Genomic DNA, 23,144 nt, shown 5'->3' with positions numbered 1-23,144 from the left:
GGGGTCGTCTAGGACTCAGTCCTCAGCCCTCGCCGCTCGCAGCTCCCCGCCAGGCGCCACCGCTTACCTGGCCTCCTCGCCTCTGCCAGGTCGGGGTCGAGAAATTGGCCTCACGCGACCGTTAAACTCCAAGGAGCGTGCGCGCGCCCGGCGTCTCGGTCGCGATTGGCTGCTTGGAAGAGGGCGGAGCCGGCGCGGGCACACGCCTTCTCTCTGGCCTTGACGCGCAGGCGACGCCGGAGGCGTGAGGGTGGGGCTTGAGGTCAGGGCCTCTGCCGATTGGTTCCCTAGAAACTGCGGGAAAGACGCCTCGGTTTCTCGCATGCGTAGTTAGTGAGAATGAGCCTCTGCCAGGCTAGGGCAGCCGCTGGAGGAGTAGGACGCATGCGCAGACCTGGGGGGTGGGGGGGACGCAGCGGCTCAGCCCAGGTCTCCGGTGGTTTAGATTCTTGCTGAATGTTTCCCGGTGCAAAAACAGGTAAGCGTCTGCAAGACCAGGCTCCGACGAGGGCTGGTTTACTGCTGTCACAGGCTCTGGGATGAGATCTTGAAGCTGGAATTGCTGAGCTACTTCCGACTTGCGGCACCTGACTTGTGGGCTTTCCTGGCCTGACTCCTGAGCTAAGTTATCTGGACTCACTTTACCCTACATTTAGGGAGATTGGCTGTGTCTCTCCAAGCCCTTGGTGCGAGGAATGGTGGAGAGTTCGCTACCCTGGAAAAGATAATCCCACGGAGGCCCAAGGAGAAACGTGTCGATGCTCATCTGCTTAGTGGAGCTTGCCTTGCAGCCAGTGCAGTATTAGGAATAGCACATAGTATTGCCCTAGGCAAGTGCTTGGGCTCTGTCATTGAAGTGTGCAGGGTTGTTACTGCGAAGTCAGGATGCGAGAGATGTTTTTGCCCTTGAAATGGCAAACCTTCAAAGAAACAAAAAGGATCGCATCTCATCCTCTTCTCCTTAAAATCCTCGCCACTTGTTTTTATTATTATTTTAGACAGTGTAGACCAGGCAGGCCTTGAACTCACTGAAATCCGCTCGCTTCTGCCCTCCAAGTGCTGGGATTAAAGGCCTGTGCTTTCAAGCCTGACCAGACATATATATTTCAGACATATTTTTCAACAGTGAAATGTCAGTAGCGATCCCAAACTTACAGGTGTATGCCAGACCTAAAGCTGAAATAGACCAAAACCTCCATTGATTTATCCACCTATCAATATAATGACCATACACCAAGCCAAAATCAACTAGAAACACTAGACTCTTACATCAAGTGAGAATTGTGAATTCCTCAAACAACTCCAGTCAGAGAGAGCTGTGTTCCTCCTACAGATGAAATTAAATCCAAAGGCAGATACTACCAGCTACTAACCATACAAAAGTCAGAGTCACAAAACCAGAAAAGCTCTGTAAATTTGGGAGAGGTTTTTGTTGTATTGTTTTGTTTTCATAATTTGACTTTTAGTAGTATGATTTTTGTTAAGTTTTGGTTTGTTTTTTGAGAGAGGGTCTTTTATCCCCGACTGACCAGAAACTCAGTATGTAACCAAGGCTAGCCTTGATTGCTTGATCTTCCTGCCTTTACCTCACAAATGCTGGGATGACCAATCAGTGTGCAGAGAATTCCCTTTTAACTTGTTGAAGTGTTAAGTCAAATGTCCAGGAACTAGCATTGCGATTAAACTGGCACTTTGTTCAGTGACCCGGGTAAGGTTGTGCACGTTGTGTTTCTTACCTTAGGGGAAGCCTTTGGTAAGATCTCATTCATTTGTTCCTAATTTTGCTACACCTTCCACTCTGGTGCTGCCATTAGCTCTCCCTCCTGTTTCATGGTGTGACTTACTTCAGGGTGTTACTTTGTGTCATTGATGCTTTATAGCAAACAGTTTGTCTAGGGAGGGGGCAGCCTTCACAGCAAAAAAAAAAAAAAGAAGCAATAAAACCAAATCTAGCTTACCTTACTAAATATGGAAAATGATCAGGTTTATATTTGTGTTCCGTTTCATTTTGTGGTGCTGAAACTCCACAGCTAAGCAGTTACTCTGCCGTGAGGATACATTGTCAACACTGTTTACACTTTTTGGGGCTTTTATGGGTTTTTTTCTACTATAGTCCATACTTCCTAAGGTTATGTTTTAGCCAGGACTTAATTCAATCCAGGCAGCTTGGTCTGTCAGTGTGAACCTGCTGAGAAGTCAAGCTGTAATTTTGACATCATAATGACCTCCTTGGCACCTGATTTCATAGACCAGAATTATGATCTGAGCAAATAGAACTACTTTGGTATTTTCATGCTTTCCAGGTCCTTTTTTTTCCCCCTAGACAGAGTTTCTCCGTGTAGCTCTGGCTAGCCTGGAACTCACTCTGTAGCCTAGGCTGGCCTTGAACTCAGAGATCTGCCTGCCTCTGCCTGTGCCACCACCACCCAGCTCCAGGTACTTCTTAAATTGGACCAAAGCAAACAATTTGCAAGTCACTCTTCTAAATACATTTTCACTTTCAGCTTTTAAAACGCCCATGAGGGGTTGGGGATTTAGTTCAGTGGTAGAGTGCTTGCCTAGCAAGTGCAAGGCCCTGGGTTCAATCCTCAGCTCCAAAAATAAAATAAAACAATAAAACGCCCATGAAATAGTTGTTTTACAGGCTGGCTTTATGCTGTCAGACCACAACTTAAGTGGCTGTGAGTCAGAGATTCCTCAGTTGTGCAGTTTAGGGGATGACATGCTACCACTAGAAGCTTTCTGTCTGTGGAAACATCATGGCTTTGTCCTTAGCCTACATGACAAGATCCTCCTCTTACACAGGAGGAAACATGGCCACAGATGTAGAGTGAGTAAATCACAGCTCTAGGCATGAGTACTACATAGTTCACACTTACCCTTCGTGGTAGCACAGGTCTGTAAGCCCAGAACTTGGAATGCTGCAGCAACGGGATCGTGAGATTAAGGAAAACTGTCTCAAAATAAAATGGAGGGTGGCCTTGTGGTTGAAGTGCTTGCTGCTCAAGTGTGGGAATCAGAGTTTGGATCCCCAGAACTCACATAAAATGCCCAGTGAGCTTGGTGACAAGCCTGTAATTCAAGCTTTGGGAGGCAGACGGAAATCCCCAAGCTGCCTAGAGATGGGTAGCCATATCAGAGAACTCTGGGTTCCACTGAGACTGACTCAGTGACTAAGATGAAAGAGCAATGGAGGAGGATTCCCAACCTAAACCTGTGGAGGCAGAGTTTTCCTGTCCCGACCACTGGTTCCAAAATGACCACAAAGAAGCTGAATATTAAATACAAATGACTGGCCGATAGCTTAAGCTTGTTACTACCAACTCTTACATATAAATTAACCCATATTTCTTATCTATGCTTTGCCATGTGGCTCACCTTTAATCCTAACCCTCAGACAGAGGCAGGCAGATCGCTGTGAATATGAGGCCAGTCCAGTCTACATAGTGAGTTCCAAGACAGTTAGGGCTACATAGAGAAACCCTGTCTTGAAAAACAAACAAAAAAAAGTCAAGCATGGTGGCACATGCTTTAATCCCAGCACTCAGGAGGCAGAGGCAGGTGGATCTCTCCAAACTGGAGCCATCCTGGTCTACATATCCAGTTCCAGGCCAACCAGGGCTTCATAATGAGACCCTGACTCAAAAAATGTTTAAATGGCTTTAAAATGTTTAGATAAAAGGTTTGTGTTGTTTGTTCTGCTTCCTTAATGTCCCTGTGCATTCTCATACTGCGGCTGATGAAGTAAAAGGTTCCTGTGATGTGCCACAAATAGGACAGGACAGGCGTCATTCTTGGTGCAGTGAAAGTTCCTCCTATAAACAGATGGATAGGATGTTGGGATTGGGAGGACTGGGTACTGGTCCCTTGATATGTTTCTCTAGTTGTCTCTTGACCTAGGTAGCAACAAGCCTGTTAAGTTCAGACCAGACCCAGAGCAGTCTATTGCCACTGTTCTCCCAGACCAAAGCAGGGCCGTGTATCCCAGGCTGACTTCTGGCTTGCTGTCAAACTGAGGATTACCCTGAATTTATCATCCTCCTGCCTCCACCTCTCTAGTGCGGGGGATTATAAACATGTTCCACCACACCTGGTTAATGCTGCTGCTCTGGGGATAGACCCAGACCCTCATGAAGTAGCAACAGAGTAATTTTATGGCTGAGGGTTACCACCGAGGAACTTCATGAAGGGGCAGCATTAGGAAGGCTGAGAACCACTAATCTAGAGGACCTCCTTGCCCTCCCATCACACTCTCTTATCTCTACCACTGCTATCGTGACTCCAAGCCTCATCCAGCAGCCCTGCCGTCCTGAGTGTCGGGACGTAGGCAAAACTACACAGAGCCCTTCGGAATACCCGACCCAAGAATAATGTCATAACCTGGGGGCCAGTTAGAAAAACCAAAGTCTGCCAGGCGTGGGGGGTTACATCTTTAAATCCCAGGGCTGGGGGGCAGGCGGGGAGAAGCAGGTCTTGGAGTTGAGTTCCCGGCCAGGTGGGACTTACATAGAGAAGCCCTGTCTCAAAAACAACATTAAGAGGAAGCAGAGATTCGGAAAAACAGGTCTGATCCCCTGCCTGCTCCAAGGTACAAGCATCAGACTTAAGACTCCCAGGGGTGCCATGTGCACTGAGGAATGGCCAGACCTGCTGAGAGCGTCTCTCCTCAAGTGCCCTGTGGGGTTCTCTCCATACGGATTCTCTCTGCTTAATTTTAATGAAGTTTCTGCAAGGCTGATACACCATGCAAGTTGTGGCTAGGGAAAATTGTACTCAGTACCTTACCTTTCTAAAGAAACACTTAAGCAATACATTTTTAAAGAAACAGCAGTTCTAGATTGAAACCCACAGGCTTTCCTAATGTGAGATTACAGCCCAATTCCCTTGCCTGATCTGGGTGTAATGACAATAATCCCAGCACTCGAGTCTAACATGGGAGGTGCAGAATTCTGGGCCATCGAATTTTGGGTTAAAGCCTCTCACTGTTGGAGCCCCAATTCAAAGTGTAGAGAGAATACGTCTACTGGAATTGACCATTAAACAAAGCAGCCAGTCACTGAACACTGGGGACCTTTGAACTCAGACAAACAAAAATAGCCTTTGGATGGGTTGATTTGTGTGTGTGTGTGTGTGTGTGTGAGAGAGAGAGAGAGAGAGAGAGACAGAGAGAGAGAGAGAGAGAGACAGGACTTGGGAGAGTCAGTTCTTTCATTGTGTGGGTCCGGGAATTGGATACAGGTCTTCAGACTTGGTGGCAGGCTCCTTTACATCTTCACACGCTGAGCCAGATCACTGGTCCTGTTGTTGGTTTTTAATCACCTGCAACTTTACTTACTTACCGCAGTGCTGGGAAATAAAACCCAGGGCCGGACTAAGCAAGCAAAACTCTCCACCACTGAACAGTACGCCCAGCCCAGCTCTTCACGTTTCTCAAGTGATAGAAAAAGGACCCTCTGCCCCATCCACAGCATTATGACTGTTGAAACACAGCGTGGCCTCTTACACCTCATTTGACCTGGGATGGCTCTGGCTCAGGCCTCCTTGCTGCAGAGTGAGAGCCGGCCATCCCTGCAGCTGTGTCCTCCCAGGTTCGGGGTGATTTGGGAAGCTAGAGGAGGAAATTTGTGAACCAGAAATGGTGACAGGAAGCATAAATTGATTGCAAGTTCCAAAGCCTGAGGAGAGTGCAGTGGGTAATCTGGGGCCTTCGTCTGGCACAGCCTAGGCTCGAGCATCTGTTGTATTTACACAGGTCTTCATGTCTCTGTGATGGGCAAACAACTCATGCTCCTGCGGCTGTGCCTGATGCTTAGTAGCTATTGAACGGGATTTTCCATCGGACAAATTCATAGTCCCTTTGGAAGGTCTGGCAGACCTAGTCTCTCTCCACTTGACCCAGCTTGGCTCATGAACAGCTGAAGCAATCAGCAGAGAAAAGGGAGGACCGGGAAGTCAGGTACGGAGCCAGCCCTAAATTAAAGAAGCCCGCACTCCAGAAGGGAACTGGGACAGAGCTACTGGCTGCCGGTTTCCCCTTTCTGGCACTCCTTTTTGTCATTTTCTCTTGTGTGTGTGTGTGTGTGTGTTTTTTTTTTTTTTTAATGTCACAATGAGCCAGAATTCGAGCTGTTTTTATTGTTTCCAAAGACTTCGGGTTGCACTGTGGTATCACAAAACCTGAAATCCAGCCTGTATTCTTCTCTGGGCTTTGGGGAAGCAGAGCCGTGGGTGTGTTTATCATCTCTAGCAGTCACTGAAGTAGGGCCAAAGCTCCAGGAGATGCTGGAAGTGTCTAGCATTGTCTGATTGGCTGCTGGAATTAACCATTCAACAAAGGAGTCAGTCACTGAACACTGGGGACCTCCTTGAACTCAGTTGGGGGGGAGATCTTCCAGGGTGTCTGTCAGCCCTGAACTGAGACAGAAGGGCAGAGACTGAGCCGGTGGCTCTGACAGCTGCTGATGAAAGCACTCTCCCTTGCTGGCCTGTTCCAGACAGCTTCCTGTCTTTGTCACAGTTCACATTATCACTGCTGTCCCGTCTGTCCGGTCAGTTCACTGACTGGCGGAAGAGACACTCAGGAGAGACCCTGGGCTCACGTTCCATGGTCAGTCAGTCCACTCCAGGGACTTGAAGCCCTCTGCGACACAACGGAATTCTGTTCTGCACACTGAAAGCAGAAAGCAGAAAAGGACCATTTAGGACATTAGCTTAGCCCCGTCCCTGATGATAGTGTCTGAGTTCATCACATTTTCTTTTTTGTTTCTTTGGGGTGGTTTTGTGTTGAATTACATTTTATTTTGTCAGGGAAGAGGGTCGTGCCACAACACGTATCTGGAGGTCAGAGGACAAGTTTGGGAAGCTAGTTCTCTCCTGTTGTTCCTTAGATATAACTCAGGCCATCTTACCTGCCCTTGATTATTGTTCTTTTGAGACAGAATCTTATGACTCTTGGCCTAGCCTTGAACTTCAGATCCTTCTGCCTCTGCCTCCCAAGTTCTGGGATTACAGTTTCGGGGCCACCATATCTTGTTTATCACTTACTGTTTTCTTTTTTTTTCTTTTTTTTTCACTTAAAAAAAAAAGGTCTCTCTGTGTAGACCAGGCTGGCCTTGAACTCACAGAGTTCTGCATCTGCCTCCCAAGTGCTGGGATTAAAGGTGTGTGCCACCACCGCCTGGCCCTCCTACATTTTCTTAAGGATACTTCTAAAATATTTCACAATCATTGGACAAAACCAGTATTTTTATTAGTGCTTAAAAAAAATTTGTTTTTACATGTGCGTGTATGTTCCATAATGCTCATATGGAGGTCAGAGGGTAACTTTCAGGAGTCAGTTCCTACCAAGGGTGGAACTAGAGTTATAAGGAGCGACCCAGTATGGGTGCTGGGAACATAACTCATGTCCTCTGTAAGAACAGTATGCACCCAGCCTCCTCCCCTGCAAAAATAGTTTTAAAGCATCATTTTCATTGCTCTGCATCTTGAGATATGCCCCTCCACAGAAGCACCTTCCACTATTGTCTTAAATATCACCCATTGGTATGGCAGGTCACATTGAATGCCACAGAGAGAAGACGTGGGCTTAGACCTTGCTGTCATGGACTTGAAGCAAGCAGTAGCAAGGCTTGAGAAGACCATGTGTTCTAGTTCATCATATTCATTTCCCATAGAAAAAGAGGTTCAAAGATGCCCAGCATCAGCGCAGTTACCAACTCCTCTGGCTACTCAGAAGCTTGCATTTAAACCAACAGGAAAGTGGGACAGTGAGTCATGCCCTTTAGTCTTAGGTCTATAGAGTGCCAAGTCAGCCAGGGCTGCATAATGAAAGCCTACCTCAAAATAGGGAAGGACAGACGGAAAGCAGGAAAGGAGAGGAGGAAGGAGGGAGCAGGGTAGGGAGGGAGGGAGGGAGGAAAGAAGGAAGGGAGAGAGAGAAGAAACAGGAGCTGCGTGTGCATGGTGGTGCACACCTGGATTCTCAGGACCCAGGAGATGGAGGCAGGAGGGTGAGAAAGTCAAGCCCAGCCTCAGGTCCTGTCTCAAAACAAACAAGACAATTACGTAGGGGCTGGATAGCTGGTTCAGTTGTTAAGAACATTTTTCTGTTCTTACAGAAGATCTGGGGTCAATTCCCAGCATGTGTATATACATATATGTATGTATATGTGTGTGTGTGTGTCTGGGTGGGTGGGAGATCTTCCAGGGTGTCTGTCACCATATATATATATATATATATATGTGGTGGCTCACAACTGTCTGTGACTCTGTATCAGGATCCAACACCCTCTTGTGGCCTCTGTGGTACCAGGCAGGCACACGGCAAAACACCAAATACAGATAATTTTAAAAGGGCATGCTGCCACATGCCTTTAAGCCCAACACTCAGGAGGCAGGGGCAGGCAGATCTCTGGGAGTTTGAGGCCAGTCTGTTCTATACAGCAAGTTCCAGGACAGCCAGAGCTACATAATAGAGATCTTGTCTCAATAATAGTAATGATGATGAAATAAAATGTTTTAAAAACCTAAATAAATGAATAAAATTTAAAAAATAGCTGGGTGGTGGTGGCGCATGCCAGTAATCCCAGCACTCGGGAGGCAGAGGCAGGGCGGATCTCTCTGAGTTCGAGGCCAGCCTGGGCTACAGAGTGAGTTCCAGGAAAGGCTCCAAAGCTACTGAGAAACCCTGTCTCGAAAACAAACAAACAAACAAGCCGGGCAGTGGTGGTGCACACCTATAATCTCAGCCCTGGGGAGGCAGAGGCAGGAGGATCTCTGAGTTCCGGCTAGCCTGGTCTACCCAGCAAGTTCCAGGACAGCCAGGGTTACAGAGAAATCCTGTCTCAATAAACACAAAACAAACAAAATGAAAAATAAAGCACCGGAGTACAGTGTGCCTTCTCGAGAGTCCACCCCCTGGGTCACAGAGCACCTGGCAGGACTGTGACCAGGTTCCTGCTGCTATTGAGAGCAGTGTGGAAGTAGCATCCCCATGCTTGGTGCAGGCACACCCCTCAGCCGAGACACAGTCCACAAATAAGCTGTGGTTGAGATCACCTGGCTGCCAAGCAGCTCACCAAGATGTACTCCAGAGCCCCAGAAGTTATTAGCAGAATACTTTTTTTTTTTTTTGCCTCTGACCTTTTCTATCAAATGTGAGCTGGGTGAAGAAAAGCAAATTCACCAATTTTCCAGTTGATGAATTGGGCCTTTCACAGAGTCCTGTGAGGCCATTTTTACCTTCGACCCCTTGAAGACCTCAGAAGCCTCGGGCTGACCATGCCCTTGGAGCTAGGATTCCCTCCACGTTCCGTGTATTTGTCAGCTAAGTGATTTCTGTGTTATGCTGTATCCTGAGCCATTAGCTAAATCTCTGTAGATTTTCAGACCAGGTCTTAGAACCTGGGGTGGTCTCAGATTCTTGGCAGTGTCCCGCTTCAGCCTCCTGAGTGCTAGCATGGGTGACCACACCCGGCTTTATTGAAGTCTTTCACTGTTTTAAAGCAAAGGCTTTCCTGAACCTGGGGTATAACTATAACTTGTGAAGAATGGGTTGAACGTGCATACTCAATCCCCATGTCGTTTGGAGTGTCTTCTCTGGCTGGCTCATGGGTCTAGATCCTCCATCTTAACATCACTCACACATCCTTTGTGGTGTCTAAGCCTAACAGGCGCCTTAGTAGAAACTGCTTGATTTGGTAACAAGACCAGTTGGATCATGTTATTGGCAGTGCATCCCAGGGAACAGATGTTCCCATTCACATCCATGGAACTGCCAGCATTACAAACCAACAGTCAGGGCACTGATTGATAGTCAAGTTTACTGTGTCAGACTTGAAGCTCAGCTATAAAATAGACTGATTCTGTCATCCTTGCACAAATATAGACTTCACATTTAAAGACTGTCCCTTGACTCAGGGCCTAATTCTTCCCCACTGTGCCCTTTAATATGTCCTCACCAAACCACAGCCCTGCTCCTTTAAATGTCACATGCAATACCTCTTCCCTAAGGGGATAGCACCTCCACGTGCTCTGCAGGTATTTTTGGTGTTATAAGAAAGTGGCTAGTCTGTGGCCATAACACTCTGAACACATTGATCTCGGAAGCTAAGCAGGGTCAGGCCTCGTCACTACTTGGATGGAAATACCCCATGCTGTAGGCTTAAAAAAGAAAGGAAATATGTGTTAGCTGACAGGGTATCGACAGAATTCTGGGCAACTCCAGTCCAGAGAGGTGTGCCTTGCTGAGTCACCTGCCTTTGCTTGTCCCCTACCTGCCATGGGCATGAAGGACTGTCACCAAGAGAGTATTAAAAGCTATGTTTGAAGCCTGGCTGTCATCTTGAGAGCAAACTGAAAAGATGGCCTCCTTCTTTCCCCATCCCAGGTCCTGCCACACGGAGCTGCATCCTCGATGAGCACCCGGGCTTTGCTCCGTTTCCCTGCATCACTGATCAGGATATGCTCGGGGACCTGGGGACTCCTTCAGGAGAAGCCAGTGCTGCGCTTCCCAGGAATGGCTGCCACTTCGGTGCAGGTGGCAGGCAAGAAGGACTGTCCTGCTCTGCTTCCCCTGAATGAGAGTGAGCTTGAAGAACAGTTTGTGAAAGGCCATGGTCCAGGGGGCCAGGCCACCAACAAAACCAGCAACTGTGTAGTGCTCAAACACGTGCCCTCCGGCATTGTGGTCAAGGTAGACAGTGGAGGGGTCTGGTGGGTGAGAGGAGTCCAGGTCTGCAGCCACAGCAGTTTCAGCTGAGGGGCATGCCCGCTCTGGCACTGGCCCGCTCTGCCAACCCCATATAGTCGGGGCGCTGCAGATGTACCCAATCCCTGAGCTGTTCCTCTGGAGATGAACCTGGTGCTAGGGTCTTATGGAGCTCAGGCCTTTGCTCTTGTCCTTGAACTTAGCTGTGTGTCACCAGCAAGGGCTGCTGTCAGGCAGGTCTCCTGAAGCCTGCTGCCCCCAAAGGCACTCCTAGTTGGCAGCATGGAACTGATGGACTGTGCCACTGGCTAGCTAGCTCAGCCCTTAGTGGTGGGGTGTGTCCTCCACGTCCCTCTGCCTTGCTTTGGCAAACGTCTCTAACACATGCCCTTCCTAACAAAGAATGAGGTAGAGACGGGAGCTGGGGCAAAGCACCACACAGCTGCCCATGTGAATCCGACTACAGAAAGAGGGTCTCCCGCCCGGCGGTGGTGGCACTCACCTTTAATCCCAGCACTCGGGAGACAGAGGCAGGTGGATCTCTGTGAGTTCTAGGCCAGCCTGGGCTACAGAGTGAGATCCAGGAAAGGCGCAAAGCTACACAGAGAAACCCTGTCTCAAAAAAAAAAAAAAAAAGAAGAAGAAAGGGGGTCTCCCGTCGAGGGCAGCACCAGCTCCTAACAGACGGCACGTGTAGCAAGTGGCCAAGTGATTTTTTAGCCCAGAGTGCTAGCCAACCCACGGTCTCGGAAATAAGAGCCAGGCGGCCGGTAGAGCCGCCAGCCACCCACTGCCACGTGTGCATCACTAGAGGGCACCAAAGCAGCACACACAGCCTTGGGAGCCCGAAGGAAAAGCAGATTTCCCAGGTATAGCCGGCCTCAGGGCAGATCCGTACCACGAGGGGCACTCTGTATGCTACCTCTGAGTCCTGTAACCCTGTGCTCATCGCCTGAGGCAGACAGGAACTTGTCCAGTCCTTCCGAGGAGGAGTCTAGTCCCAGTAGCTGCTTCAGGGCCACTTTCTCGAGCCAAGAAGACCAAGTTAAGACCCGCGGTTGCTTTCTTTTACTCCTTGAGAAATTCATGCATAACAGACTTCCAAAGCATTTCTTGTTGACCCTGGCACTAGCTTCACCTTCCTTTTGGAAATCTCAACTCTGTGGGGCCCTGGCCACCATCAATTTCACATACTGAATGCTGTGATAAGCTGTTAGTAAAGATGCGCCCTCGTCCTCCAGACACACTTGTGAATGGCACATGAATTCTGCACGGGTTGCTCCCTGGCCACAAGCTAGACTCCAGTCAGTGCTTTCGTAATTACCGGAAACTGCTTAAATGAGTTGAAAGCTATTGTCTCGGCTGGCAAGATGGTTGGATTCCCAGCGCCCACATGGCTGACTCTCAGGGGCTCCTGCCCTTGCCCTCCTGCCCTCTCCCCATAAAGGATGGGTGGTTGAGGGACTAGGGCCTCTGAGGCCGTCCGTCTCTTCACAGCCACAGCCCTCACGCTCCCGCCATGATCTCTTGCAGTGCCACCAAACACGATCTGTGGACCAGAACAGAAAGATCGCTCGGAAAATCCTCCAGGAGAAAGTGGATGTTTTCTACAATGGCGAAAACAGCCCTGTTCACAAAGAGAAGCTTGAGGCTGAGAGAAGAAAGCGAGAGAGGAAGAAAAGAGCAAAGGAGACGCTGGAGAAGAAGAGGTTGTTGAAAGAATTATGGGAAGCCAGTCAGAACACGACCAGCAAAAGGACCGATGCTGCTGGTGTGCCAGGGGGCTTCCGGGAGTAACGGTGGTAACGCCCGGCACATGGTGGACGTGGTGGTGTGTACTTGCAGTCTCAGCTCTTGGGGGAGCTAAGGCTAAGGCCTGGCAGAAGCCCTTGTCCCACAAGCCTAAGTTTGATCCTCAAAATCCGCGTGAGTGGAGGGTCAGAACTGACTCCACAAAGTTGTCCTCTGACCTCCTCACACACACTGTGACATGTATGCCCACACTCATCACACACAAAAATAAACGGTTACGATCAAAACAATCTGAAAAGGCACTGATAGTAATTAAGCTCACTTTTATGACAAGTTGAGTCAAATAGCATTTTGTGGTATCCTGTCAACTCCGGGGCCACTGCTAGCTGTCTTAAGGTATCATTTATCCTTAGATTTTGGTAAAAAGAAAATGACAGTGAACTAAGTTACCTGCTGTGCTGACTTGTTTTAACAGTCAGCTTCACAGACAACCTAGCATCACCAGGGAACAGTCTTAGTGAGAAATTATGATGTCGTCTGTGGGGACTGACTTTATTATTAACTGAAGTTGGAAAATGCAGCCCATTGTGGGCAACATCATCCCCTACACAGGAATCCAGAACAATATAAGAAAGCTAACTAAGAAAGAGCAAACAATGCTTTTCTTCTCGACTGAGTGTGACATAATACTGCTTGAGTTCCTGCCTTGACCTCATCCAAAATGATGGACTGTAACTTGAAATAGCAAGCTAAATAAATTCCTCTCTTTCATAAGTTGCTTTCTGCCAAGGGCATTTTATCAGCAACAGAAATGGAAATGGAACTTGCCAATTATGTTGAAAGCTATCATTCCTTGTATAGGATCAAGTAGATTTTTCAGAGATGAGGTTCCAGAACCTGATTTGCTTCCATCACCTAGTAGACTGTAGTCTTTCTGGTTTTGGAGTTAAGGTCTCATTAGCCCAGGCTGGCCTTGAACTCATAATCCTGTCTCCACATCCCCAATTTCAAGGATTACTGGCGTGCATCACCACACAAAGCTACATGTGGTTTTTCGTTTTGTTTTCCCTGTTAGATTCCCAGAGGTGGTACCCGCCTTTAATCCCAGCTGTTAAGAGGCAAAGGCAGGCCTCATCTCTGTTGAGTTCCGGGAGATAGTGAGACCCTGTCTCAAGGGAGGAAAATCTCTACAGATCTACAGATAGGGAAAATACTGTGAGGTAAGGCTCACTGTTACCTGCCTCACCTGTGTGTATATGGGGGGGGGGGGAGTTGTGGGGGGGGCAGTTCATCAAGCTGTTCTAGGCCGGACACACTGCATTCCGTACATCTCTGGAAGCTGTTGCCTGGTACCCTCCAAGCAGGGACCCTCTGTTGTACCGCCTAGGTCTTTCCTATAGCAGGCTCCCTTGAGTGGGGAGTTAGGGAAAGGGACAGAAGAGACCAGGAAGGCAAATTTAGAACTGGAGACAGAGACGGTTTGCCATGGAGACGCAGCAAAGCCCATGGCCCCTCCGCCAGCCTTTGAACTTTGTGACTGGGCTCTTTGCTTCTCACCCACAACACTGACTGTACAACCCATACTTGTCTTCATCCAGCTCGGAGCAAAGCCTGGTGCAGGGTCAGTTTTCACACGCAACAACTCCCAAGCCCTGGTACACTGTGGAGCCCACAGCGATTCAACCCGTCCAAGCATGACTCGCCTTCCTCAGCACCACAGCGCATCTATCACATTTTGAAAAATACTCTTGAAGCAATGCCTCACAATGTAGCCTCAGCTGGCACAAAGTATGTGATCCTCCTGCCTCTGTCTCCCAAGTTCTGGGACTACAGGAGTGAGCCACACTGCCCAGCAAAAGGAGATCCTTGGAGCACCTACCTGCTGGATGGTGGAGGAGGGGCAGTTCTCCAAGCCAGTCACACTGCTGCTGTGCACACTTGAATTCCACACTGTGAGTCTCTGTTATCCTTGAGATTGAAGCCGGCTGTGCTAGTGGTATTATCACGAGATGCCTCTGGGCCAGACAGGAAATGCCCTTAGCAGACATCTCCAAGCCCTCCCTCAGGAGCTTCAACAGTGACCCCAACACTGGGGAAACCGAGGCAAGGATTGTGAGTTCAAGGCCAGCATCACTACAATTAGCAAGACTCTGCCCTCCCCCAAAGAAAAACAAGTACTTAAGACCCCAAGGGCCCCACATCTTAATACAAACTGTTAATGAAAATAAGCTTTATTACATCAAGTAATAAATACAAAGATGCAGGTTTCAGTCATTTTCTTCTGGATGTTGTGATCGGCTCACAGTAAACACGGAACTGAGATCTACAGTCTCAGGGCGGACATTTGCAGGGTGCTTGTAGGTTGGGTAGATTGCTCTTTCTTCTGTATTTATAACTTGTGCACTTTTGAGTTCAAAGCACTCAGTCATGCAAACGCTTAAGCAGAGAAGCTCGTGAAGCAGGGTCTACGCTGTACACAGGCCGGTCAGCTACGAAGCAAACACGCTGTGGTTTGCACTCAGGTCCACAGAGGCAGGTGAGCTCATGGACAGGAAGTCAACTGGGCTGATGCAAGTGGCAGGTGTATCCAAAGGGAGGTTAAAGGGGACACGGTATTTGGGGGCAAACAATAGCTTGCTGTGAAGTGACTTCACAAACATCCTTCAAATCAATGCTTGGAAAAAAAAAAAAAGCTGGATCGTTCCTAACTACTTAAAATGCACATCATCAGTAACTGCAAAATGTCTTCCAATCTTCTGAATGTGGGTTCAGAGCTTATGACCAAGGCAGGAAAGCTACTGCCATCTTGAACAAAGCCTCTCATCTCCATGGGGTATCGAGATGGGCCTTCACATTGGCCAGGGGCTAGGACCTGGCATTCCGTTCCGTTTCAGCCAAGCACTCCCGAACCAGGCTCCGGGCATGAATGATGCCTGTAAGAGAAGCAGAGACGGACGGCATCAGCCCATTCACAGAGCAGGAAGAAGACCTGCTGGTTAAACCCCAGTCATGAAGTCCTCCTTCTGGAGGGGAACAGAGGGTCTACATCCAAAGACCTGCAAAGGCCAGGCCGCTCAGGAGGCTGTGTGGAAGATCATTTGAACCGAGGAGTTCAAGGCCAGCAACATCCAGTTCTCCCCTCTTTAAAAACAATACAATGCTGTGCCCAGGCATGTGACTCACACTGCAATCTTAGTACCCTCAAGGCAGAATCAAGACTGTTAGGAGTCTGAAGACAGCCTCAATCTCTCCACACCAGTGTGGAGAGCTTGTATGGGTCTGGCAGTTGGCTAGGGTGACCTGAAGTCTTCCTCACTCTTGTAGGGCCAACAGCTCCCACAGGATGTGTCCTGCAATGGCCACTTGGCACATGACTAATCCACTGGCTTTTGGGGTGAATGCAAATCTGCTTAAGACTTCACAGGTTAGCATCTTCCCAGGAATTCCTATCTGGAACTAACTGTCCCCAGAATTATCTCCCTTCCTTTGCTGTGGAAGCAGCGTCACGTCATCAGGGATCCCATCTCCAGTCCCGTCCCCGTATGTACCCAGTCTACTCCAGTCAAGTCTCCTTCACAGAGATCCCATGAACTCAGGCCAAGTCTGGCTCAGCTACAGCCTGTTCCTCAGCTGGCCTGGCTATGGCTGGGAAGTCTGACTTTGGTGCGGCCGTCTGCCACAGATCAGGGGTCCACAGGTCCAGGCCATCTCCTTTCCATCCCGGGTTCATTCTTTAATGGTTTTATCAACCAAGTCCCTCTTGACCATGAATGAACCCACAGCCCTGGCTCCTCTGTACTTCTAAAATAGAACCCTCCCCCTCGGCAGCTCTGTCACGAGACAGCACGCTGCTCAGCATCCCTGCCACCTCTCACACCTGAGTCCCTTGCTTTCTGTGACGTCACTCTCCCTTTTCAGTCACCGAAGACTCTCATGGGTGGTGGGGGCAGTATGACTTAATGAGCACACTTTCAATTTTCTAAGATAAAAGAAAAGGTTCGGAACAAATAGTGTGATGGCTATACAATAATATGAATGAACTTCAATTATTAAAATGTTAAATTGTGTGTTACATACATTTTACCACAATTAAAAAAAAACAAAAAAATCCAATTGGGCGGTGGTGGTGCACACCTTTAATCCCAGCACTCAGGAGGCAGAGGCAGGTGGATCTCACTTGAGTCAAGGCCGGCCTGGGCTACAGAGCCAAGTCCCAGGACGCCAAGGCTACACAGAGAAACCCTGTCTTGAAAAAACAGGGGGGTTAAAAAAAAAGGGCTGCTCAAGCTGCCCCCCTACCCAGATCAGAGGACAGTCCCTGTAGCCCCGGGGCTTACAGTGTGACCCCCACAGGATCCCAGGCAGGGAGAAAGCTTTAGGCACACAAGAATTCCATTAGGCCAGTAGAACCTCTCTGGCAAGGTCCAGGAGTAAGGAGCACCCACTGCCAGGCTGCCCTTCTCGGAGGCCCCATGAGCCCCCACCCCATCGCCAACTGCCTCACCCACGGTTGCCCCAGCTGCTACAAGCCTCAGCAGCTCACACATCCGCAGCACCAGCCGCGGGGCAAAGGGCCTTCCCTGACCACCTCCAGTCTCTACTTCCTGGGCTCAAGTCATCCTCCTGCCTCAGCCTCCCAGTGGCTGGGACCACACGGACCTCAGCAGCATGTCTGGCTTCGGAAACCCTTCAACAGTGATGGCAACCTTGAGACTCCTAACCACGTCCCTGGCTTACCTCGTTTTAGTCTCTCCATGGCGCTCTTGCTCCCCGCATACGTGGGTCTGATCTCTTTCCCCAACTCCTCAATGATGGCCAGCAGCTCTGCATATTTACTCTGAGGCACCTGGCTATTTCCAGTTCCCTAGGACCAGAAAACAAGGGTTTGGATGGACTGTCCCACCCCAGTGGCCACACGTGGGTGGAGGGGAGGTGAGCTAGTCTTGGGCTCCCAGGGCTGCTCCAGCTGAAGCACATTCCATAGGGACAACTCTCCTTCTGTCCCCAACTCAGAAAACATGCAAGTCTCCATCCAGAAAACCATTTTCCCATCCACACGAGGAAAAAAGACCTGACTGTCCAAGTGACAAGTAAGGGGAAACCTGGGTCCATGAGGCAGAGAGGGGTTCCTCCTGGGAGTCAGGCATCCACAATGAGTGGGAGACAGGTCACCACCGGAGGACCTCAACAATCACTAAGGGTCCAGGGTGGGGCTATCTTATCAAAGACGGCATCCTCCCCACAGATAGCCTGGAGATCCAGGCTATGGCCCAAACAAGCACCCAGATCAGTGAGGGCCTTGGCTCAGGCCTCTCCTCCTCCTCCTGCCGCAGCTGCACCATGGTGGCCAGCTCTCTGTCCAGGGTTTTGGCCTGCTCCTCTCGCCTCTGCTGCCTCCGCTCCCAAGCCTCGCCACCCAGCCTGCAGGCCAGGCCTTGGAGCTCGGCCTCCTGGCACATGCGCCTCCTGGCCTCCCGCCTCTCCCAGCGCCGGCGCCGCATGGCCAGGGCATTGCGCTGCCGCTCCAGGCTGCGCCTCAGCCCATCCTCCCGCCTCCTCCGCTTCTTCAGCCTGTCCCGCTCCCGGGCCCGGGCCTCCTTCTCCTCCTGGGACAGGACAGGCTGTCGGGGCATGGCTGGAGGTTGTGCACAGCCTCCTCAGCCAAGGAGAGACTTCCATAGCAACCCCGGAACACTGGCTAAAGGTTTGGCCCACAGAAAGAATTTTCCTGTTGGCAACCAGGGTTGCAGAAACACGTTCATGCATAGCATGTCCCCTGCCTCCTGACCATGACCCGGGGGTCACTGCAATAGAGTGATACGAGACTTGGGTCTCCAAGAGGGTCATGGTCTCATAAAGGACAGAACCAGTTATAAACCAAGGAGATGACTGGGGACTACACTCATCACCAGCTCCAAATATGCTGTCCCCAACTCCTCTGCCACAGCATAGAGGTCCACCACCAGTTGAACCTTACCCAGGAAACATGCAAAACAACCCGCAGAGACATGTGCCTGGTGGCCTGAGCAGCTCAGTGATCACTGGCCCTTTCCTGTGCCCCTCATGTCCCCCTGAAACAGTCCCAAGTGCCCTGCATTCTAATCTATCAAGTGAAGGATGGGAGCCACATCCTGGCCACAGCTAAGGAAACACAGGAGAACATGGGGTCTGCTCTGACCCACCTCTGTCCCCTCAATCTCTCTCCCAGCACCCACACTACCATACCTGGGTGTAGCCTAGTGATGGTGGCCCGTAGTCACTCAGCAGCTGACGATATTGGGAGGGTGTCGCCATGCTGGTGGAAGGCGAGTGGACACTTCCTGCAACAAAGAAGAGGAAGAAGTTAGAGACCCCCAGCCTTAGACAGCTGTACCAAAAGGCACTGGCTACTGCAACAGTCCCCCATCCAGGCCCCCACCTGTGAACTTTTGATTTTCAGGACAGAGACCTCAGCTCAACCTCTAATGGTCACAGCCCAGACACCAGTCTAGATGCATGAAAGTAAGTGCATAAAGGGGAGCCACTCCCCACACACCTAGTACCTCAAAAGACACAGCCCTCCCGAGCCCATGCACATGACTCCAAAAGACAGAGACCCCTGCCAAAATTGAAGCTGACAGCTGTGTCCAGCATAATCATTGCTGACCCATCCCAGTTCCCACTCACTAGAGGCTGAGAACTACCAAGATTGGTCTAACCTGGGCTAGAATTTCTTATATACAGCCACCTCTGTGTTCCTATGCACCCACCTCTGCTGGACAAATACAGCAAATACCCACAAAGACCTCAAGGCACAGAACCCCAGAGGGTGACAGGTGCCCTGCACGCACACAAAGCAGGTCTGGAGAGCAGCCTTTGTGCCTCAGACAAGCCCTGGAAGCCCTCTGGGCTCTCATGCCCTCTCCAAAGAAAGAACTCCCCACTGTCTGCAACACACACACACACACACACATACACACACACACACACACACCATGCATTCTGCACTCCAAAGACAGGAGCGTAAGACCCCATGTATGGAATCTAGCACTTGAGAACACTGTCCAGGTGCAGCAGTCAGAACAAAGCAGGGCCCAGAGCCCAGCACAGAATGTCATCCCCTGGATATGGAATGAGGAGGTCCCTGGCTGGAGCATGCAAACCCATAATGGCAACCAAGTGGCCATTAGGCGGGTAAAGGATGTCCTTCGAATTACAAACAGCAGTAACCATGGAGAATTTACCTAGTCCTCCTCGGCAGCTGCCCGACCACCGCCCCCAGAGCCAAACTGTCTCTCACGCACACAGCGGGCTCTGCAGACTTGGCCCCGGGGATGGACAGCTGGTGCCAGGCTGGCCAAGTCACCAGCTGCTCACTTGGTGTGGGCGAGGGGAGGGCAGGAGGAAGGAAGTTCAGGAGCTGGGTTTGCTGGAGCTGGGAGGAGCAGTGAATCCCAGGGCCTGGCTGCAGGCTGGGCCCCGCTGCACAGGAAGTGGTTAAGCTGACATCCCAACACCTGTCTCCATCCACCAGCAGGGTCAGCACTGGAAGGGTTTCCCCAGGTATAGAACGCACACCCAGCATTAGGCACAATGTGTGGAGGTGGGTCCTGAGCAAAGCATACTACCTGCACGCCACCCAACTTGAGCAACCCCAGCCCCAAATTCCACTTCCCCAGCCTTCAGAGATGGCTCCTTTATAGGCCTGGAGGTGAGTTCCAATCCTGCCCATTACAGGTTGCCAAGCCTTTCCTGGACTCAGAAAGGCTGGGGGGTAAATGCTGAGGGGTGGTGTGCCATCACAGAGCCTTTTGAGGATTCCAGCACCACACACAAGGTAGACTGGCCAGACTGGAGGACCAGGAGCACCTCCTGCGCTCCCCACTTTTTGCCATTTCTCACCTCCCTGTCACATGTCTCTCCCCGACTTGGGGGTCTGCCCAGCAGTACCACTCCCGGCTGTGGGGCTCTGTCAAAGCCCTGCGGGCCTCAGTTTCTCCATCTGTTTGAGGCCACACTCCCCAGTAGAAGCCTTATCCTACAATTTGTTGGCGTTGCGGATGGGATTGGGGGGCTGAGGGAGGGATGGAGGAGGAAGAAGAAATACCCCCATACGGGTGGAGGACCTCAAGCAATACCTCAGAGCTTGGTTTTCCATCACCCTGGAGGAGTGGAGATGAACCTGACTGACTGTGTCGAAGCCAGCCCCATATTCAGTGTTGGGGAGGGTATCAGCGCCCCCCTGGGGGGGGGGGGTCCGTGCTGGAAGGGTCCTCCGCTCAGGCCCTCTCCTTCCCTGGCACCTGGGCTGAGGGAGGCCGGGGAGGCGGCTCCACGTCAGCACAGCCGGTGTGGAGCATCTCAGACAATGAGCGCAGTGTGCAGAGAGCCGGGAGGGCTTGGCAGAGGCCAGGAAGCTCCTGGGGCCAGGCGCAGCTCCCCGCCCCCACGCCAGACAAAGAGCGGCCTGGGCCTGGGGAGCTGGCGGCCTTCCCGCCACTTGGGGCGCCTGGGGGGGGGCTCTCGGGCGGGGGCGGCGGGGGCTTTGTCTAACTCCGCCACTGCCACCGCCGGCCAGGCCGCAGCTTGGCAACTCAGTGAGCAGGAGGCAGGGCTGGAGGGCGTGAGGGATGATGACAGGGAAGGCGGAGGAGCCACTGCGAGAGTCCATCTTGGATGCAGATGGCAGGGCTTTCTGCAAAGTAATCCCGGCGGGCGGGCGGGCAGGCGGGCCCCCGCCAAAAGGCCGGACACCTGGAGACCCCGGGACGCCTCCTGCCAGTCCCCATTAGGGAAAGAGCTAGAGCTGAACGCAGCAAGCCCAGAACAGGGCGTCAGAGTCCCAGGGGCTGCCTGCCTGCCACTGTGACCCACAACCCCAAAAGGTCCCAGTGGAAGACCCTGGGGCAGCTACCCCAGATCGAGCCTGTCTCGGGCTTCCCACAGCCAGACAACGCAAACCCACTGCCCGAACATCCTAGACACTGACCAAGAAGGCTGGGAGGCAAAAATCCCACCTGCCAACAAAGCCTGTCACCCAAAGGGGGTGAAGCCATTGAGGTGATACAGGGGCTGCAGGTTTGGGGGGGGCCCTGCGCCCACGTGTGAGCGCTTCAACTCTCCCAAGCTGGCACCCTACATCTCAACCTTTTTCCCCAAATGCCAAAGAGCAGCCAGTGTCCAAGAAGTTTAAAAACACACGTCCAGGGCTTTCCAAGGTCCCTTGGGGAGGGGGGGATTCTTGGAGTTCTGGAAATCAACATTTCAACACCAGACACTTCCCGCCCCCAAGTTGCATGCGTGGGACGCTAGCTAGACACACGGCGACCATAACCAACTCGGACCCCAACTCGAGTCTGTTTTCTTTGGGTTTTTTTTTGGGGGGGGTCTGTCCACAGCCACATGTCTAGGGGGTGTCCTGGAGAGGACACAAAGCCGGTCACCTACGAATGCCAGCGTTGTTTCACACCCTCTCCCGGGTCCCCTGGGGTCCGGGGCTAGCCCCTGGCTGGGCACCGCCGAAAGCTGCCTGGGAACTTCGCAGGAGTTTCCCGGCGGAGACGGGAGACCCGGTTCCCCACCCCACCCCGGGCTCCTGCGACGCGTCCCCACGTGCGGACTCGGGAGATGGGAGCCCCGCGCGGGACCCACGCGGCCCCGGCACTTCAACTTCTTCCCGAGGGCCCGGGGGTGGCGGGGACGGGGGTTCAACACCAGGAGCCGCTCCCGCCCGCCCCGCACGCCGCCCGGCCCTGGCCCGTCCCGCTCCACCGACCGACCCCTCGGCGCCCCGCGCAGCCCCGGCCGCTCCCGCCTCCCGCCGGCAGGGGCCCTCGCCGAGCCGCCCCAAAGAATACTAAGGAAAGGAGGGGAAAAAAAGGGGGAGCAGAGAGAGGTAAAAAAAAAAAAAAAGCCTCCTCGCCCGGCCGCCCGCACCCCGGGCCCGGGCCGCAGCCCCGCCGAGCGCCAGGCGCGCACCGCGAACTTTGGCGGCGCGGGAGACGGAATCATGGCGGCGGGGCGACTGAGACGGCGGCGTCCGCGCTGCCCCGGCCCGGGACAGCCCCACACCTCACACCACCTCACACACACACACACACCCTCGGCCGGCTCGCCGCCTCAGGCACCGCGGGACTCGGTGGTGAAGGGGACGGGGGCACGGGGGCCGGGGTGGGGGAGAGCCCCGGGCCGCGGCCGGCAGCGCGAGCTCCCCAACTTGGCGGCACACTTGGCGGACGGCGCCCGCGCGAGCGAGCGAGCCAGCCAGCGAGCAAGCGAGCGCGCGCGCGCTCGGGCCCGCGCTCACTCACCGGCGTTGAGGGCGGCGGCGGCGGCGGCGGGCATGTGCGCGGTCAAGTTCGGCTTGTACGACATCCCCGCGGGGCGGCGGGCGCGCCGGGCCGGGCCGAGGCGAGCCGGGCCAGGCCGCGAGCGCGGCGGCTTACCGCGGCGGCGGCGGCGGCGGCGGCGAGGCCTTGGCCGAAGCCGAGGCCGAGCCCGAGCCCCGGGCCGGGCGGCCCCACGTCCCCGCGGCCGTCCGAGCGCCCGCCGGGCGCCCGCGCACTTTTTGTTGTCGCCGGCTCGGGCCGCGCCGGCAAATATGGCCGTCCGTCACCCTGCCGCCGCCGCAGTCGATCACCCATCCATCGGGCGCGCGGCGCAGGGGCGGCCGCAAACTTTGAGCCGAGCCGCGGTGCTGGGCCCG

At 52.3% G+C, this 23,144-nt stretch overlaps 2 protein-coding genes across 5 annotated transcripts; one reads left to right on the top strand and one right to left on the bottom strand.

Annotated features, from left to right (window-relative positions):
- The first annotated feature begins 402 nt into the window (after positions 1 to 402).
- On the top strand, positions 403 to 13,234 carry C22H12orf65 (chromosome 22 C12orf65 homolog). 2 transcript variants are annotated; one of them, XM_036171797.1, is made up of 4 exons: positions 403 to 478; positions 5,753 to 5,956; positions 10,388 to 10,693; positions 12,242 to 13,234. In XM_036171797.1, the coding sequence occupies exons 3-4, from the start codon at positions 10,415 to 10,417 to the stop codon at positions 12,503 to 12,505; spliced, it is 543 nt and encodes a 180-aa protein (XP_036027690.1). In that variant the 5' UTR covers positions 403 to 478; positions 5,753 to 5,956; positions 10,388 to 10,414; the 3' UTR covers positions 12,506 to 13,234. The 2 variants fall into 2 exon arrangements, with proteins under 2 accessions (XP_036027690.1, XP_036027689.1); XM_036171796.1 differs by lacking the exon at positions 5,753 to 5,956.
- Positions 13,235 to 14,662: 1,428 nt separating this feature from the next.
- On the bottom strand, positions 14,663 to 22,889 carry Cdk2ap1 (cyclin dependent kinase 2 associated protein 1). Of its 3 annotated transcripts, none has more exons than XM_036171800.1 (4): positions 22,540 to 22,686; positions 18,686 to 18,780; positions 17,198 to 17,324; positions 14,663 to 15,393 (listed from the first exon to the last, which is right to left on the bottom strand). In XM_036171800.1, exons 2-4 carry the CDS (start codon positions 18,752 to 18,754, stop codon positions 15,326 to 15,328), a joined length of 264 nt encoding a protein of 87 aa, XP_036027693.1. In that variant the 5' UTR covers positions 18,755 to 18,780; positions 22,540 to 22,686; the 3' UTR covers positions 14,663 to 15,325. The 3 variants fall into 3 exon arrangements, with proteins under 3 accessions (XP_036027693.1, XP_036027694.1, XP_036027691.1); XM_036171801.1 differs by lacking the exon at positions 22,540 to 22,686 and adding an exon at positions 20,578 to 20,646; XM_036171798.1 differs by lacking the exon at positions 22,540 to 22,686 and adding an exon at positions 22,750 to 22,889 and having other exon boundaries at positions 14,671 to 15,393.
- Between the last annotated feature and the right edge of the window lie 255 nt (positions 22,890 to 23,144).

This window comes from Onychomys torridus, chromosome 22 (genome assembly GCF_903995425.1).
Source record: "Onychomys torridus chromosome 22, mOncTor1.1, whole genome shotgun sequence".
NCBI classification, from domain to species: domain Eukaryota; kingdom Metazoa; phylum Chordata; class Mammalia; order Rodentia; family Cricetidae; genus Onychomys; species Onychomys torridus.
This window is presented reverse-complemented; position numbering and strand designations above follow the sequence as displayed.

Excerpts from the sequence above, each read along its gene's own strand:
- C22H12orf65 (XM_036171796.1), top strand. The coding sequence starts at position 10,415 with ATGAGCACCCGGGCTTTGCTCCGTTTCCCTGCATCACTGATCAGGATA. Across the intron at positions 10,694-12,241 it reads CCTCCGGCATTGTGGTCAAG|TGCCACCAAACACGATCTGT; the intron begins GTAGACAGTGGA and ends GATCTCTTGCAG.
- Cdk2ap1 (XM_036171798.1), bottom strand. The coding sequence starts at position 22,813 with ATGTCGTACAAGCCGAACTTGACCGCGCACATGCCCGCCGCCGCCGCC. Across the intron at positions 18,781-22,749 it reads CGCCGCCGCCCTCAACGCCG|GAAGTGTCCACTCGCCTTCC; the intron begins GTGAGTGAGCGC and ends TCTTTGTTGCAG. Across the intron at positions 15,394-17,197 it reads CATGGAGAGACTAAAACGAG|GCATCATTCATGCCCGGAGC; the intron begins GTAAGCCAGGGA and ends CTTCTCTTACAG.